At 34.9% G+C, this 17,459-nt stretch overlaps 2 protein-coding genes and 1 pseudogene across 4 annotated transcripts; 1 reads left to right on the top strand and 2 right to left on the bottom strand.

Moving 5' to 3' along the window:
* The first annotated feature begins 72 nt into the window (after positions 1-72).
* Positions 73-2,245, top strand: LOC140959681 (uncharacterized). 2 transcript variants are annotated; one of them, XM_073417632.1, is made up of 3 exons: positions 73-238; positions 344-477; positions 1,569-2,245. In XM_073417632.1, the coding sequence occupies exon 3, from the start codon at positions 1,618-1,620 to the stop codon at positions 2,128-2,130; it is 513 nt and encodes a 170-aa protein (XP_073273733.1). In that variant the 5' UTR covers positions 73-238; positions 344-477; positions 1,569-1,617; the 3' UTR covers positions 2,131-2,245. The 2 variants fall into 2 exon arrangements, with proteins under 2 accessions (XP_073273733.1, XP_073273732.1); XM_073417631.1 differs by lacking the exon at positions 344-477 and having other exon boundaries at positions 77-238.
* A 1,590-nt stretch (positions 2,246-3,835) lies between these two features.
* LOC140958496 (expansin-A6-like) lies at positions 3,836-10,914 on the bottom strand (annotated as a pseudogene).
* Positions 10,915-12,780: 1,866 nt separating this feature from the next.
* LOC140958254 (suppressor of disruption of TFIIS-like) lies at positions 12,781-15,423 on the bottom strand. 2 transcript variants are annotated; one of them, XM_073415637.1, is made up of 9 exons: positions 15,293-15,423; positions 14,492-14,558; positions 14,346-14,411; positions 14,128-14,225; positions 14,016-14,053; positions 13,817-13,904; positions 13,392-13,727; positions 13,236-13,301; positions 12,781-13,089 (listed from the first exon to the last, which is right to left on the bottom strand). In XM_073415637.1, the coding sequence occupies exons 2-9, from the start codon at positions 14,550-14,552 to the stop codon at positions 12,940-12,942; spliced, it is 903 nt and encodes a 300-aa protein (XP_073271738.1). In that variant the 5' UTR covers positions 14,553-14,558; positions 15,293-15,423; the 3' UTR covers positions 12,781-12,939. The 2 variants fall into 2 exon arrangements, with proteins under 2 accessions (XP_073271738.1, XP_073271739.1); XM_073415638.1 differs by having other exon boundaries at positions 13,236-13,727; positions 15,293-15,314.
* Positions 15,424-17,459: the final 2,036 nt, after the last annotated feature.

Genomic DNA, 17,459 nt, shown 5'->3' with positions numbered 1-17,459 from the left:
TTTTTTCTCAATACATATTTTATGACAAATGCGTTGTGTTGATTGTGAATAGCGGTGATTGAGCAAAGCCCATTCATTCATTATGGGCCCAATTATTTTGGTCCCCCGTTCTATAGCTTCGCGAAAAATATAATCCTGGCTCCACGATTATGTCGTCTTACTCCGACGAAAATGTTTTGTGATTGCGGCGATGAATCCCGCTTCGATTACTATTTAATCGATTGTTAACTAGTTTCAGGTATGATTTCTCAAATTTTCTCGAAATCCATTTTTGTGGTTCTGTATAGGAGTTCGCATATGCTTTGTGCTTTGTGCTTTGTTATCTGCAGTTACTGCATTGCAGATTTCGAAATTGTTCATTCACGATTAGTGTGAAAAATTTCACAAGGGGACTAAAAAATTTCACAAGGGGACTAAATCTAAGTGCTGAACCCCTTGATGTCGACAAACAGTGAGATTTGTGGAATCGATTGATCGGTATGGGATAATGTTGAATTTAAAATCTTGACGGGTTATAATGTGAGCTTTGATCTGCGACGAAATTATTTTTGTATGGAGTTAACTCTTGCTTTCAATTTTATGCTGGTGTGCCTTGAGTAATTTATGGCGTTGAATAGAGGAAAAGTTTTAGAGATTTGGGTTCTCAATACAAGTCTGTTCATGATTTAGGGTTTCAGAGAGTTTTTTTCCCATGTCGTTGTCTGAGCACCTTGGAAAAATAAAATCTTAGACCAAGTTATGGGGCCTACAGAGAGAAATTCAAAAAAAGTACCAGCACAAAGAGAGTTTTGAATCAAGAGCTCTGGATTTCTGTTAACCTTTTGGCATGTTTATACCCCAGCTCAACAAGGTAATTAAAGGGAGGACTGAAGCGTTCTTGGGTTAGTCATGGCTATAAGTTCTCTTACTGATACTTGCTTCGCCATGTTCTAGGGGAGCTACTCTTCTTCTTCTTCTTCTTCTTCTTCTTTTTTCATCATGCCAGTCAAATAGGAGAATAAACTGACCTGGGGAAATTCTTTGAGAGCATGGGTTTATTTTGTTTCAAGAAGCTATGTGCATACGTGGAAGGCGTATTGTTACCTCAAATGAATTGCTTAGATCTTTGTAGATATAGCACTCAGAATTTAACGTGATAACCTTAAAACTGTGATGTCTTGGTCCATGCTTCTTGGACGTTGAATTGTTGGGCATTTGACAATAAATCATCCTAAACCCTTAGAAAGTATCAAAACTGAAGTAGCATGAAAACTGGTGAACTTAAGGAGATTTGGACCAAGAATGCTATAACATTCATCCATGCAAAATACTCTTGTTCTTGGGATGTCTATGCGTTGCATGTTATTTTCCAGGAAAGTCGACAATCTGAAAAATATGTTTCATTGATGCTCCGATGAAGTGGGAGTCATATTTGTTTCTATAAGTTAATGCTATGTGCTTCCCTCATATACCTTCTGGAGTATTAGTTAAACAAGTTCTTAAATTAATATTTTGATGATTTTTATTGGTTTCGCCCTGTTTGTTTTTTCTCTACGGTCTATCAGTGAAATCTACTTTACTCTATGCAGTCTCCTTTCTGCCATCAGAGCACTGCATCCAATAACTAATCGAGAGAGTATGGAAGACCAGAAATTTCTGTCTACACATGATGGTTCGGTCAGCAAGCCTAGAAAAATTAAAACTTCTGCAAAAGATGCTGCATTGTTGCAAGCTTCTGGTGGTAGTGCAAAGGGGCAAAAGGCCTCGAAAAGAGCTATGATGAATGGTGTTTCACCATTGTTTGGACAAGACAGACTAATGTTGGATTCAAACACTGCACCTTGTGATGGTTTGAAAAAACAGAAGGGATTAAAGGCCTCCAAAAGAGGTCCAGAGAATGGCCTCTCACCCTTGTTTGGCGAAGAAAAACTGATATCAGATTCATTACCAGATTTAGAGTACAGAGCTTTGAGGCGTAAATATTTGCTTTTGGAGGAAGAAAACCATGGATTACAAATGGAGTTGCAAGAGGTTGAATACGATATTAAAGCCCTTGAAGAGCAGAAGCTATCTCTTCTCGATGAACTTGTTGTCTTGGAAGGCTTGATAGATCCTTCAGAGCTTCAACCTCGAGGCCACGGATGGCTTTGACTATTTCATTTTGTCGTATATTTGTATAAATTTGGTGTTAAAGCATTTTATCTATTTCCCAGATATTTGCCACTATCGAATAATGCAATACTAAAGTTAGTAGAAAAAAAAAATTCAAGTCCATATGTCGATGAATATAAAAAATTTTAGGTTTTGTGCATAAAGGTTAATTCTTTCAGAAATTTACCTTTTAGAAGATTGTTTTTTTGTATTTTAATATCATATGATACTGGATCTGAAAAATGTTGATGTACTTGGCACTCTTCATATCCGTGAACCCAGAGAAATTCAAGCCCATGAAATCGACAATGGTTGGAAAAAAAAATATATGTTGATGTATGTGGTAGTGTTTGTATGGTCTTACTTGAATTTTTTACTTCTTCTAAATATAATTTTCAAATATTTTATTGGTTACAAAAGTAAAACCACTTAAAATAAGTTTATCTAAATATTATATAACATATTTAAGAATTGATTTCTTTTTTACCATTTTTATCCTTTTAAACGTTTGTTATTGTTTAAGATTGAAATATCATTTTTAAAACGAAAATATAAGTTGTATTAGGTTTGAAAGATAAGTGTGGGATTTGGAAACTAATCCTTCATTCTCTTACATACACCTTTGATAACCTCACATGATATAACATTTTTGCCATTTTCCAACTCTCATGAATTCAGCAACAAAAACCTGATTACATTCATTACTCTGCTTCAGCATCACCATGGACGACACCAGAAATTAGAAAAAAATTGCTGCATAATTAGAGTGCATGGAGAGTTCTTCCAAAAACGGAAAAAAATTCAGCAACAAAAACCTGATTACAGTCATTTTATGTATGAACCAATTCTTATTTTTGCATTTATGTATGTCGATAGGATGTTCTTCATATGATCTAACTTATCCGGTTTATGTCGTCACATAACATGTTAGTGTACGATGACAACGAAATATAGAATGTGGGATCTCTCCCACGGAGATCATGTTGTGTTCCACACATTGGTTCCTTGTAAATTTTGTGTCCGAAATAGGTTAGATTTAATTTTAGATCCATACGTTTCAAGTAACTTAGACAATAATTATATCGTATTTACTATTGATTTCCTTTCATTCCAACTTTTGGTTAAACAGAATATATTCTTCTTTTGCTCCACAAAATCCTATTCAGTCGTTGATTTGATTACACAAATATGGTTTCCTCCTTAATGGGTCAAAAGGGTGCACCTCCCCTCCCTATGTTCACTCAAACAAACTTCCGAACTGTTTTGTTTTTTATTGTAAAAAAATTATTTTTATTGAAAATATAGATGGAGAGTTGACCCGTTTCACATGTGTGAGATCGTCTCATAAAACTTAATTCACAAAATATAAGAAATTAGAAAATTCAAATTCGACGGTATAAAAATTATACTAGTAAATGATTTAAAACAATCGGGATTCCCATCCACCAATCCCAATTTATTTCTGTCGCCACTTATTTCCTTTCTAACACATGCATCTTTTTTATAGTACATACATTGTTAAATTATAAAATTTGGCAACCATAAATTTAATACAAGTATCAGTCAAACAAACAAATGAAAGTAAATCGTTATTTATAAAAAAAAAAAACAAAAGTCGAAAAAGAAAATTACACACTAACAAAGTAAAATGCAACTTCATAGAGTAATAATAATAATAATAATAATAATAATAATAATAAAAGTGTGTCACCTTTTTAGCCTTGCTACCAAGGTAGAATAACCATACCAAACTATTTTTTTTTTATAATTTCCTATTTCTACTTTAAATTCACCGCAACTTCAATATTTTTCCCGGTAAAAATGAGAAAAATCGATATGCAATTTATTATATATAAAAACGATCAAACCCTGAAATTTTTTGCGGTGAAGGTCTGGCCGAACTGCCAATCAGCCGGCGCCACGTTATAGGACGTCGATGTGCGGCGGTCAGAAGCCGTGACTCGAAACGACAAGGCCTGACCAGCAAGAACGACATTGGATTGCCACTTTTGGCCCCAATTGCGGCTGAAGGCTATCCACTTGGTGTTAGTACCTTTAACGCTGATCCGCACGATGTCCCCCGCGCCGGCCACATTGGTGACAAGAACCAGATTGAAGTAGCGGAAGCCATTGATTGTGAATCAAATTCCTCCTTGCTTTATGCACGGTATCCTGCATTTAATTGAATTGAATGAATGAATTCACATTTATTTGACCCTAGGCCCCGGTGGCGTCGTTTTAAAGGCCCAGCATGTGAATTGTTTACCTATCTAATTCACGGACGTAATTGCAGCTCCAGAAGTGAAGTGGACCTATCTAACTTATCTTGAAAAAGTCCCAAAGACCGACCCCTACCTTTGTTGGAAATTTAAAATAAATTTAAAGATTGAATAAAAATTATGTCTCATGAATGTGGAATGTCTTTTGGCTCTCCACATTCTTGAGTTAATTGAAAAGTTTTGACTCTTCATATTCTTGAGTTAATGAGTAGATTAATTGAGTTAATTAATTTTGCATGACTATTGATGTGCATTTTGGAGCTTATAAATAGTGGGGCTCATTTCCTCATTTCAAGAACATGAAAATCTTTTCTCTTTCAAGCATTCTCTTGCATTTCATATTGTTAGCTTTCCATTTGGCCTCCGTTAAATCTCGATGATAAAGTAAAAGTACGTTTTCAGTTCGCCGTAGTAGTGTCTCATGCTAAGTCACTACTGGTAGTTCCGTTGTATCCTGGGAAACAGACGTCCAAGACGATCCTCGAAACACATACAGGAGAGGACGAATCTGTTTTAAGGAAACTGTACATGCTACAGGCCTCGGTTTGGTTTTGCTTTCTTTTATACGATAGTCATACTGTAAACATCACACTTGTTTCGTTTATTGCTTTATCTCTACGTATTCGTTTCTACGCTATTGTTGTTAGCAATTTTTCTAACAAACTTAAAACAGATTACTCATTACGTGGTTTGTTTCAGATATGGCTACTGAAACCAGTGTGCAAAGGGAAACTGGTTATGTTGTCCCTAATGTGGCTCAAGTTGTCCCTAATGTTACCCCACGTGCTGCTGCGGTTGCTGTCCCAGCCAGTCACGGTGAAAAGTCTGAAAAGTTCACTGGTGTGGACTTCAAAAGGTGGCAGCAGAAGATGCTGTTTTACTTGACGATGCTGAACCTGGCTAGATTCCTCTATGAGGATGCTCCTAAACTCCAAGAGGGTGAGGGAGATGTTGAATCTGTTAGTGCGGTAGAGGCATGGAATAATTCTTATTTCTTATGCCGAAACTATGTACTAAACGGATTGGCCGATTCGCTCTATAACGTGTTTTGCGAAAAGAAAACGGCTAAAGAGCTGAGGGAATCCCTTGACAGAAAGTACAAAACCGAGGATTCCGGGGCCAAGAAGTTTCTTGTTGGCCGCTTTCTGGACTTTGAAATGGTGGATTCAAAGCCGGTTATCAGTCAAGTTCAAGAACTCCAAGTGATTCTTCATGAGATTCACGGTGAGGGGATGACTTTGAGCGAATCATTCCAAATGACTGCTATTGTTGAGAAGCTACCACCAGCTTGGAAGGATTTCAAAAATTACTTGAAGCACAAGCGAAATGAGATGAATGTTGAATAGCTCATTATTCGACTTCGCATCGAAGAAGACAACAAGAGTTCAGAAAGACGATTGTTTTCTTCTGTTACCGCTAAGGCAAATGTTGTCGAGCATGGTCAGAGCTCGAAAAAGAGAACATTTTCCTCCTACAACAAAAGGTTGAACATGGGACCCAAAGGAGGCATTTCGAAGAAAAATTTTTCTGGAAAATGCTACAACTGTGATGGTATGGGTCACAAGGCCTTTGAGTGTAAGAAGCCGAAGATAAACCGAGAGGCGAATGTGGTAGAGAACATTGCTCAGGAGGTTTCGAACATGAATCTCTGTGCTGTAATATCAGAGGTTAACCTGGTGGGTGCTAACCCAAGGGAGTGGTGGATCGACACTGGTGCCACTCGTCATGTTTGCTCCGACAAGGAGATGTTTGCTACTCTTGAGGAATCTATGAATGGGAAAAAGCTATTCATGGGAAATTCCGCCACTTCTGAAATCAAGGGTCAAGGAAAAGTTGTCCTAAAGATGACATCTGGAAAAGAACTGACGTTGAACAATGTGTCGTATGTACCTGACATCCGCAAGGACTTGGTGTCTGGGTCGCTTCTTAACAAGCATGGTTTTCGCATTGTCTTCGAGTCAGATAAGGTGATTTTGTCGAAAAGTGGAATGTTTGTTGGCAAAGGTTATGTTTGTAATGGGTTATTTAAACTCAATGTTATGGCTATTAAACCCGTGATGAATAAAGTTAATATTTTTGCTTACTTGCTTGAGTCTTCTTGTTTATGGCATGGTAGACTTGGACACTTTAATTATGATAAAATTCAAAGATTAATTAACATGAAAAGCATTCATGCATTCCAAATTGATAAACAACACAAATGTGAAACCTGTGTTGAGGCAAAACTAACGAGATCATCTTTTCGAACTATTGAAAGAAATAGTGAACCACTTGATATAATTCACAGTGATATATGTGATTTAAAAGGTGTTCAAACTCGTGGTGGACATAAATACTTCATTACTTTTGTTGACGATAGCACAAAATTTTGTTATGTGTATCTCTTCAACAGTAAGGATGAAGCTATTGACAAATTTGTCTAATATAAGAGTGAAGTTGAAAACCAACTTAGCAAGAAAATTAATGTGCTAAGAAGTGATCGTGGAGGTGAATATGAATCACCATTTGCTGAGTTTTGTGCTCAACAAAGTATCAAACACGAAAGAACTGCATCTTATTCTCCTCAGCAAAATAGTATTGCAGAGAGAAAGAATTGTGCCTTAAAAGAAATGAAGAATGCGTTGTTATTAAGTTCTGGTTTACCACAGAACATGTGGGGGGAAGCTGTTCTAACAGCAAATTACCTTTTAAATAAGGTGCACTGAAAGAAGCAAGATAAAAGTCCATATGATTTATGGAAAGGTAGAAGTCCTTCCTACCAATACTTGCGAGTGTGGGGGTGTCTTGCCAAAGTAGCAGTACCCACTCCAAAGAAAGTAAAGATAGAACCAAAAACTGTTGATTGCATTTTCATTGGATATGCTCAAAACAGTAGCGCATATCGTTTTCTTGTACATGAATCTCAAATACCTGATATTCACAAGAATACGATAATGAAATCAAGAAATGCTTCGTTTTTTGAACACATGTTTCCATACAAATCTAAGGAAGAGTCAGGTTCATCCAAAAGATTATATGAGACAATTGATGAAGAACAAGAGCTTGATCAAGACATTGAACCTAGACGTAGCAAGAGAGCTAGGACTGAGAAATGCTTTGGTCCGGATTTCATCACTTTCATGATGGAAAGTGAACCTCAAAGCTTCAAGGAAGCAATGAGTTCATCTGAGGGACCTCTATGGAAAGAAGCTATCAATTCTGAAATGGAATCCATTTTACAAAACCATACGTGGGAGTTAGTAAATCTTCCTCCGGGAATCAAACCACTAGGCTGTAAATGGGTTTTCAAAAGGAAAATGAAATCAGATGGAACCATAGATAAGTATAAAGCCAGATTGGTAATTAAAGGTTACCATCAACGTGAAGGGCTTGATTACTTTGACACATATTTTCCTGTATCGAGAATAACCTCTATTCGTGTGATACTTGCGATTGCCGCCTTACGGAATCTGGAAGTACACCAAATGGACGTAAAGACAGCTTTTCTAAATGGAGATTTAGAAGAGGAAATTCATATGGAACAACCTGAAGGATTTTCTGCGACTGGGCAAGAAAATAAGGTTTGTAAACTGGTGAAGTCTCTGTATGGCTTAAAACAAGCACCAAAGCAATGGCACGAAAAATTTGATAAAGCCATGATAGAAAGTGGATTTAAATTCAGTGAATGTGACAAATGTGTATACATAAAGAGCATTGAAATTGGATATGTCATTTTATGTCTTTACGTAGATGACATACTTATCATTGGTAGTAATGATAAGATGATCAAATCCACCAAGAAGTTATTGAACTCAAGATTTGACATGAAAGATTTGGGTTTAGCCGATGTAATCCTTGGAATTAAAATCCATAGAACATCAGAAGGGCTAGTCCTAAATTAGTCACATTATGTTGACAAAATACTTGAGAAATTCAATAATGATGACTCTGCATTGGCTAGAACCCAAAATAGATACCAGTCAGCATCTATCAAAGAATCGAGGTGAGAGTATGTCTCAATTAGAATACTCTCGAGTCATTGGAAGTCTGATGTACTTAATGAGTTGTACAAGATCAGACATAGCCTATGCAGTAGGCAAATTAAGTAGATTCACGAGTAATCCATGTGTTGAACACTGGAAAACAATTATCAGATTGCTAAGATACTTAAGGTACACTTGTGATCATAGGCTGCACTATACCAGATATACTGCTGTTATGAAAGATACAGCGATGCAAATTGGATATCTGATATGAAAGACTCAAAATCTACAAGTGGATTTGTATTCACTTTAGGAAGTGCAGCAATTACGTGGAAATCTTCTAAACAAACTGTAATAGCCAGATCCACGATGAAATCTGAGTTTATAGCTCTTGACAAGTGTGCTGAAGAGGCTGAATGGCTGCGTCACTTTTTAGAAGATGTTCCAGGATGGGAAAAACCAGTATCGGCTATATGCATATATTGTGATAGCCAATCTGCGATTGGAAGGGCACGAAATAATATGTATAATGGTAAGTCTAGGCATATACGTCGTAAACATAATACCATTAGACAACTACTCTCAACTGGAGTTATCTTTGTTGACTATGTAAAGTCAAAAGATAATATAGCGGATCCGCTGACCAAAGGGTTAAACAGAGAGTTAGTTGCGAAATCGTCAAAGGGAATGAGGCTCAAGCCTATAGAATAAATTGGTGCGAAGTAAAACCCAACCTACGCTGACTGGAGATCCCAAGAACTAGGTTCAGTGGGACAAACTAATCGCACTAATTTGGAGAATTACTGTGGAGGTTATCCCTAATCCATTCCTATTATAAAACAGTGAATGTTGAGGATAAGCTTACGGCTTTTAATGATTCTGATGAGAAGCAATATAGAATCACCTATGTGAGAGAGAAGTGGGGCCGCTTCGAAGGAATTGCAGTGCTCAATTCTAGATCCTCTCGCAGAACCAGGCGTGTGTTCATGACCAAAACGAACACGATCATGAGAACTAAATAGTATTAAGGAGAGTCTTGTGTGAAGTATATCTTAATTTACATAAACGGCAGAACAGTTCAAGGACAACATGTCTACTGATCAGCTAGTAAAGCAAATATATTTCATAAGGGAAGGTTCAAAGGGTAACACCTACCTATCCTATGAAGGATTCAACTGTAGAACTTTGTCACCAAGATCTGTATCAATTTTCATTCATGTGGGAGATTGTTGGAAATTTAAAGTAAATTTAAAGATTGAATAAAAATTATGTCTCATGAATGTGGGAGTGTCTTTTGGCTCTCCACATTCTTGAGTTAATTGAAGTTGCATGACTCTTGGTGTGCATTTTGGAGCTTATAAATAGTGGGGCTCATTTCCTGATTTCAAGAACATGAAAATCTTTTCTCTTTCAAGCATTCTCTTGCATTTCATATTGTTAGCTTTCCATTTGGCCTCCGTTAAATCTCGGTGATAAAGTAAAGGTACGTTTTCAGTTCGCCGTAGTAGTGTCTCGTGCTAAGTCACTGCTGATTGTTCCGTTGTATCCTGAGAAACATACGTCTAAGATGATCCTCGAAGCACATACAGGAGAGGACGAATCTGTTTTAAGGAAACTGTACATACTACAGGCTTCGGTTTGGTTTTAATTTCTTTTATACGATAGTCATAGTGTAAACATCACAATTGTTTCGGTTATTGCTTTATCTCTACAAGTTCGTTTCTACGCTATTGTTGTTAGCAATTTTTCTAACAACATTTTTCCAACAAGATGACCATAATGCAGCACATGTACAAGCGTGTGTGTATGCGGGATTGGATTACTAGTAGTATAGGGAGACATTAACGTCGGAAGGTGACGGGAACGATTCCTGCGCGGTACTCTGCGATTTTCAGGAACATTGGCATGGCGAGGTCGAAATGGGTCCGAGGGGGGTTGCACCAACCGCCGTTATCGTTGGACAGAGCGAAGTTTGGGGGGCAAAAGTTTGTAGCGGTTATTAGAATGGAAGGACTGCCAGGATGACACCATTGCGGGTCCTCGGCCGCGTCGCATTTGATCTCGAAGCAGGCTCCGCAGCTTAGGCCATTGTTGAAGAGCACCGTACTTAGTGCTGCTGTGTTCACCCCGTAGCCTTGGCTGTACAGATTCGCATATACACAAGCGCCACCTGAGAACACCATCAAAATCGTTGGATTCAATACCGAGTATATATTTCTGTACGACGATGTAAGATCTATTGTTTCTAGATTGAAAACTAGATTTGAGCTATTTGGTTTCACGTGAAACTGAAAGTTTCAACTGAAGGGAGTAAGGACTAAGGATTAGTGGAGTGTGTGCGCGAGCGCGACGAAAGGGAAACACTGTGAGTTCACAAAACCCACACGATGACACGAGCAACGTGTGAACAAACAGTTACAAAAGGCGAGATGTATTCGTCGAAAGACAAAAAAAAATCATCGTTGGGTTTTGAAAGAAAGCTAGATTCAGAAAATCCGTTGTTGTAACTCTGGGAGAAAAACATACAGGAGAGTGAGTGAATGCTTAACGAGTTAGGAACGCAAGTACTTGATATAGGTCCTAAAAACGAGGTAGGGCCGTACCTCTTGTGAGGCGATACATCAGAGTGATGAATCATAGTCATTTATCGATACATCATTGATGAATGAGTGATTATGATTTATCCACTCAGTACATAGTTAGGGCCGTACCTCTTGTGAGGCGAGAGAGGACATCGTCTCAGGGCTTGGCCCTCACAAAGGCCCAAAAAAAATCATTGGTTGAGGTTTTTACCTAAATAGTATGTGCATTGGACATTTAACAAAAATTGGACATTGACCAATTGAAAACATGATTAAATATGATGATTGTGTTCATTGGAGATTTAATCAAATTATGTAGAGCCCAAACAATAAAACTACACGGTTCATTAATTAAATTTTTAAAAATTTTGTATGCATAAAATGGTAATCTTTGTCTAATATATTTATTATTTTATCTTGTATCAACTCATGTGTTAAACTTTTATACTTTACTTTTCGATTATTTGGCCTATTTTCTTAAATTTATGTAGTTGGACCCATTTCAAAAAACAACACACAAAATTGTGATATTTACCTATTTTATATATATTTATTTTCTATTTTCTTGAATAAAATATTATATTTATTATTTAAAACAAATCATATATTTTTACAATATTGGTTCATTATATTTATCATTTTTTATTTTGATAGTTTATATTGATAAATTTCAATTTTAGCAACATATCTTACAATTTTTGCCAAATTCAATCTTTTTCTAATATAATTGTTCATATGACAACTGTATTACGTTAGAACCATGTTGATGTTGTGGCGCACGAAGAAAAAAATCACAAAGAGATAAATATATAACTCGTAAATTATATTTTTCTTATATTTATTGTTTGATTATTTTTAATTTGCAAGCTTTACGGTTATTTATCACAACAAGATTTTTTTTAACATATCGTCTCAGGTCCTCTGAACCACAGGTACGGCTATGTACATAGTACACGAATCATGAGGTGAATGGATAATAGTAAAAGACATGTAAATAGCTGGAACAAAATATATCCTAAATGATAAAGTTTTTTTGTCAAGACAATGAATTGAATTCTGATGACAAGAATAATGTGCAAAAAATTACTGGTAAAAGTTACGACTTTACAAGCCTACAAATATACAATTTTTCTGGAATTATTTTAGCAGAAAAATGCATTTTGTGATCACCTTTCAATTTCAAATGATGGAGAAAAGACAACCCCAACCATTCCGCGTGAGAACCCACTAGCTACATCTTTTCTGTTTTATAATCTTTGGCCTTCCCCTTTCGGTCCTTCAAATTTATATTACAAATTTTAGATTGTACCAAAAACTCTGAATAATAAGCTATTTGAAAAATGAAGATTCAATAATATAATTATAAAAAACTTGCTTTCGAATTCCGGATTGTATGTTAATTTTCTGCATGATGTCTTAAACTCATGAACGTTTCATTAATTCTCGTTGTCGAGCCAAAGAACCAACTCCAAGCACTTGAATTGTGTTTGGATTAATGAATTTGAAATCGAGAAAATCCATAATATGTTTGGATATCTTTGGATATCTTTGGATTTCAGATCCTTTCTTAACATTTTGTGCTATTGTTCTACAGTAAATTGACAGATTTCAAACCCTCGTAAATTAGAGTCACTTGAAATCTTAAAAAAAAAATCTAAATTATAATTTCTCTCTTCGAATCCAAATAATTCATTCCAAAAACTATGTTTTTAGGATTTGCCTACAAACTGTTGTTATAAGCAAAATCTATCAAAAGATCACGCATTAATGAGGGTTAAATTACTCATATCGAAGTATGTGGGATATAATTGCATTAAGGTCGCGAGATTATTGGAAGTAAACTTTATTTTAATTTAATTAATGATGAACAACAAAACATTTACATCACTTAATCAACAGAAAATAGAATATGACATAAAAGTAAGAACTACTCGCATGGAACATAGTTATGGTTATCTTGCTCGCAAGAAAATGATGACATAACACCTAAGCAATAACAGAAGCCTCCAGTGGTACCCCGGAGTAGTTAACTTCAGCAAGCTTTTCAGCTTCCCACAGCTCTGGTATCGCTTCCCGAAGATTATGAATACTTTCTAATGCATAATCTGATCCCTTCACTCTCTGGGATTTCCCAACCTGCATCAACAACAAGCCCGGTTATACAGATTACTGTAAGTTGTGATGGAAAGACAGATTTCATGAGTTGTGATGGAACGACAGATTTGTTTCTGTATATATTTTCTTGAAAATGGAGTTCAAATAAGCAATAAACAAGAACTTGCCAGCATGGTGTCGAGGCCTATTCGTTTCCCGGATTGAATATTGCGAATACTATCCTCGAAGAATAACTGAAATATGAAAGAATAATGCGTGTAAGCATAATTAAATACAAGAAAAGGGTAAGCTTCAATGATTTGATATAAAAAGGGTAAACTGACAGTTCTGCTGGGATCAATGTTAGCGATTTTGAGAGCTCTTTCGATAGCAGATTCTGATGGTTTACAGACAACTGGTGTCTTGGGCAATCCTGATGACACTACTGTATTGGTCTGAGAACAATGTCCAATAATGTCGAAAATTTTTCGAGGGCTATTTGTAAAAGCACCAGAATATTGATTGGTTCCCATAAATTCAATCTCGTCCTCATCATCGGACGCTGCATTTTTGTGTGTAGGATTAAGAGTTTCAAAGCAAATGATCCCTTCAAAACAGTCTTCCAAACCAAGTCTACTTAGAGCTTTAATAGCATGGACCTTATCAGCATTTGTAAATATCTGTTAATCAAATCAATCAAATGAATTATACTTTGTTAAAGTAAATAATACTAAATTTGTGAATGCCACAAAATTTGAAAAAGTCTTACAACTTTCCGTTGGGGTAAGCTTAGAAGAAGGCTTCGCAGTACAGAGTCGGGCTTAAGATTTTCATAAGGTAATCTCCCATGGACAAAACTGCACAATTCGGAGCTTGTGAACTTCTTGATTAAATCATCCAACATACTGAATTAAATACACAAGAAAATAGAGTAATCCATTCAAGCTTTTCTCAAGAAAATTACATACCCGTGATATTCATCATAGTCAAAATCATAGCCAATTGCCTGCAAGAAACACCGTATCACAAATGATCTTTCATATGAAATCCAGGCTTCAATCCAAAGGAAGATAAACATACCCTTAGACCAGCCATTGTTGTACCATAATTCTTGTAAAGTAGATCACATAAATCAGGGATTTTGCTCTCTTCTACACCCAACTTTTCAATCATATAATCTGTAGAGGGACATAATAAATCACACGCCCGTAGAGAATTTAACAAGTATAACACTGGGCAGGCACGAGACTTTACTCGAAAGGGTCGACTACGCGTATTTTAAGGTGTGAGAAAATTACCTTGAATGTTCTTAAGAACAGCAGTAGCAAGACCAGAACTTAATGGATAAAGGGTATCATCAAGATCTAAAGAAGAAAAAAGAGCGTCGTCGTTTGTGTGATGTAATTGCAATGTTAAAGCTATTTCTTAAAGTTTAAAAACTCACCAAACAGAAGGCAGTCATATTTTGGCCTCTGAACCTGTCTATACCGGTCTTCATATTCCATCTTAATCTAACAATTTAAATAGAAAACAAATGAAATTATTAAACATTCATCGCAGGGCTAATGTAAAATTCGTCGAATTGGACATGAAAATGCAGTTCATCATTTCTCAAAGGCAGAACAGACTTACAGAAGACAAAATTTTCATGCACAACTCCTGGTATCAAAATTATTTCATTAAGATTAAATGGGCTATCACCACTCATCTCGATACATCGTATATACAAGAAGAGTTTACACCAACAAAAGTAATCTTAAATTGAGTAGCATATTAAGGAGTTAATAAAGCAGAACTAAAAGACTTGAATAAGGATTTAAAAAGGGAGAAATTGTACATCCAAAATAGGGAAAAATAAAATTAAAACGTATTCAGAACTTTTAAATACGTTCCATACTGACATAGGAACTATTAAATTCAAAACTCGCCACCAAAATTCACGAATCACCCACTTTTTCCTCATCCGGTACCCCAAAACCAGGAACAAAGAATGGAAATGCATATACGAAAACACGGACAAAAAAACCCCAGGAATTAATGGAGAGGGCAACCCTTTATTTATATGGGAAAAAACGTATTTTTAAATTTTACTCTCTTGAAAATAATCCTCGTTCCTTCCTTGGAAAAACCCTTTCAATCCCATGACCCAAAAGTCATTTCATCTATGAAAGTTCAAATTTCTTTCATTTGTCGATGGAAACCATGAAAATGAAAACAATGGCAAGATCCCAAATAGAAATCATACCAGAATTTGAGAAATGAGGATCAACTGGAAAGAATAGCAGAGGCAGAATCTTTATTGTGCAGAGAAGGAATGGGAAGGAGAGGGGGGAGGAAATATGGAGGCATATGCTGGGTTTAAATAGACGAACCGTTGTTCTATTTCAAATTTTAAATTTGGATAATATTCTTTTAATAAAAACAAAGATATATATTTGAATACTTGTGGTATCTACCAATTTGCCTTTGTCACCACGACGACGATTTTTCGATGTTTCAGTGTGTCAATGTTTTTTAAATAAATAAATAAATACAAAAATATATCAATAAAGACGTATCATTTTTAAATAGAGTAAGTCTCTTGTGAAACGGTCTCACGAATCTTTATCTGTGAGATGGGTCAACCCTATCGATATTTACAATAATAAGTAATATTGTTAGCATGAAAAATAATATTTTTTCATATATGATTCAAGTAAGAGATCCGTCTCAATGTCAATAAATTGTCAAAATTATCCAGAAAATTTTAATTATTATAAACTAAGGTGATTATTTTGTTTTAGACGACATTCACTCACTTTTTTCGACGACACCCTCATCCCAAAAGACTTGCTTATAGGGTAATGTTTGCTTGTAAAGCCAAGATGAGAATCGTCCTAAAAAACTTTCTTATTAGGTGTTATATTATCATGAGTTTATAAAGTATTTTTATTGATTTTAATATTTCAATATGAAACATTTGTAACAATATATACAATATTCTTTTTTTTTTATAGGAATATTCTTAATTTTTTATTGAACAAATTTCAATATTATTTGATAGATAAAGCCATAAATATTCAGCTTAAATAATACTCAATTTGTAGGGTCCTTAACTCATAATCGTTATTACAGTGCAATTTGATTAGTATTAATTAATTACAACGAAAAACAGGTTTAAATTGTCTTTACAATGAGCCCAAAATATCCATTCTATAATTTAAATACTAAAAATAGTATTTCAGTTAATCATGCTAAAAACCGTAACATGTGTCACTTTTCCGTTGCGATTCAGCATATTTTTCAAACACAAATCAATTTCTCATACAATATTTCATTATCACCACCTATTTTCTCACTTCCATTGTAATGATATACATCATATATGTAATCACATGATAATTTCATGAATTATCGATAATCAACATAAGATTTACGATAATATAATACACGATCCTTACACAATTCACCGTAAATATGTCTCCCATTATATTTTTTTCAAAATTATTCTCCCTAAAGTCTGAAAACAAAATGGAATAGACGTAACATAAGACACGATTAACACGTTTATATTAATTTCTCTAAGATTAAAAAAAATAAGGAAAAAAAAAAAGAAAAAGAAAGCGTTCACATTGTGCATTTATGAGATCTTTGTTCACCAACCAACCATTAGAGCGCTCTTTGATCATGACTTCACTTAAAAAATTATTTCATTAATTTTTGGTAATTATCATTACATAAATGATTGAAGAAGATAATAAAGATATATTTTTTTATTGAATATAAATTTGATTTTTATTAGATCCAATGATTACCCTTAAAAAAAAATTAAAAACATTTTTATATTAACGAATTTGGAAAGTGTAGAATGTATGTATATATTACAAATAAGAAACTATACGAAAAATATTCATAAAATAAGTGCAATAAGTTATATTATTATACTTAATTTATTACGTAAAAACAAAGAGAAATTTTAAAAATAGAAGCATACGATATTATAGGAACCGGGGTTGAAGAAAAATAATCAATCCATCCATCGTTTTTCCGTGTGCTCGTTTTCCATCTTCTCAATCAAACTAACCAACGACGCGGATTGATTCGTTTCATATTTATATTGAAAAATAATTCTTATGATATAAAAATTATTATTTTTCACGAGTTGAGTCGGGTCAGAAATTATTTTGATAAAATTGACTCTGGAGACGATTTCATATGAGTTTTTGTAAAAAATAATTAGAATCACAAAGTCGGATCACAAGAGCATCAATTCAACCTTTATATATANAAGAAGAATTCCAGCCGTTGGATTGTAATCTTGTGATGTCCTATATCTCCTTTTGAGAATTTTTTATTTTATTTTTTAAAAAAGAAACAAACAAAAGTGAATAATATTTTTATTACATGATTTGAAAAATATTGGTTAGTTAGTA

The sequence above is a fragment of the Primulina huaijiensis genome, chromosome 15 (genome assembly GCF_012295235.1).
Source record: "Primulina huaijiensis isolate GDHJ02 chromosome 15, ASM1229523v2, whole genome shotgun sequence".
NCBI lineage: Eukaryota > Viridiplantae > Streptophyta > Magnoliopsida > Lamiales > Gesneriaceae > Primulina > Primulina huaijiensis.
This window is presented reverse-complemented; position numbering and strand designations above follow the sequence as displayed.

Bases quoted from the DNA above. Each gene is read 5' to 3' on its own strand.
- LOC140959681 (XM_073417632.1), top strand. From the start codon at position 1,618: ATGGAAGACCAGAAATTTCTGTCTACACATGATGGTTCGGTCAGCAAG.
- LOC140958254 (XM_073415638.1), bottom strand. From the start codon at position 14,552: ATGGAATATGAAGACCGGTATAGACAGGTTCAGAGGCCAAAATATGAC. The intron at 14,412-14,491 runs GTGAGTTTTTAA...TTTCTTCTTTAG, and splicing joins ATATGACTGCCTTCTGTTTG to ATCTTGATGATACCCTTTAT. The intron at 13,728-13,816 runs GTAAGACTTTTT...TTTGATTAACAG, and splicing joins GCTTACCCCAACGGAAAGTT to ATATTTACAAATGCTGATAA.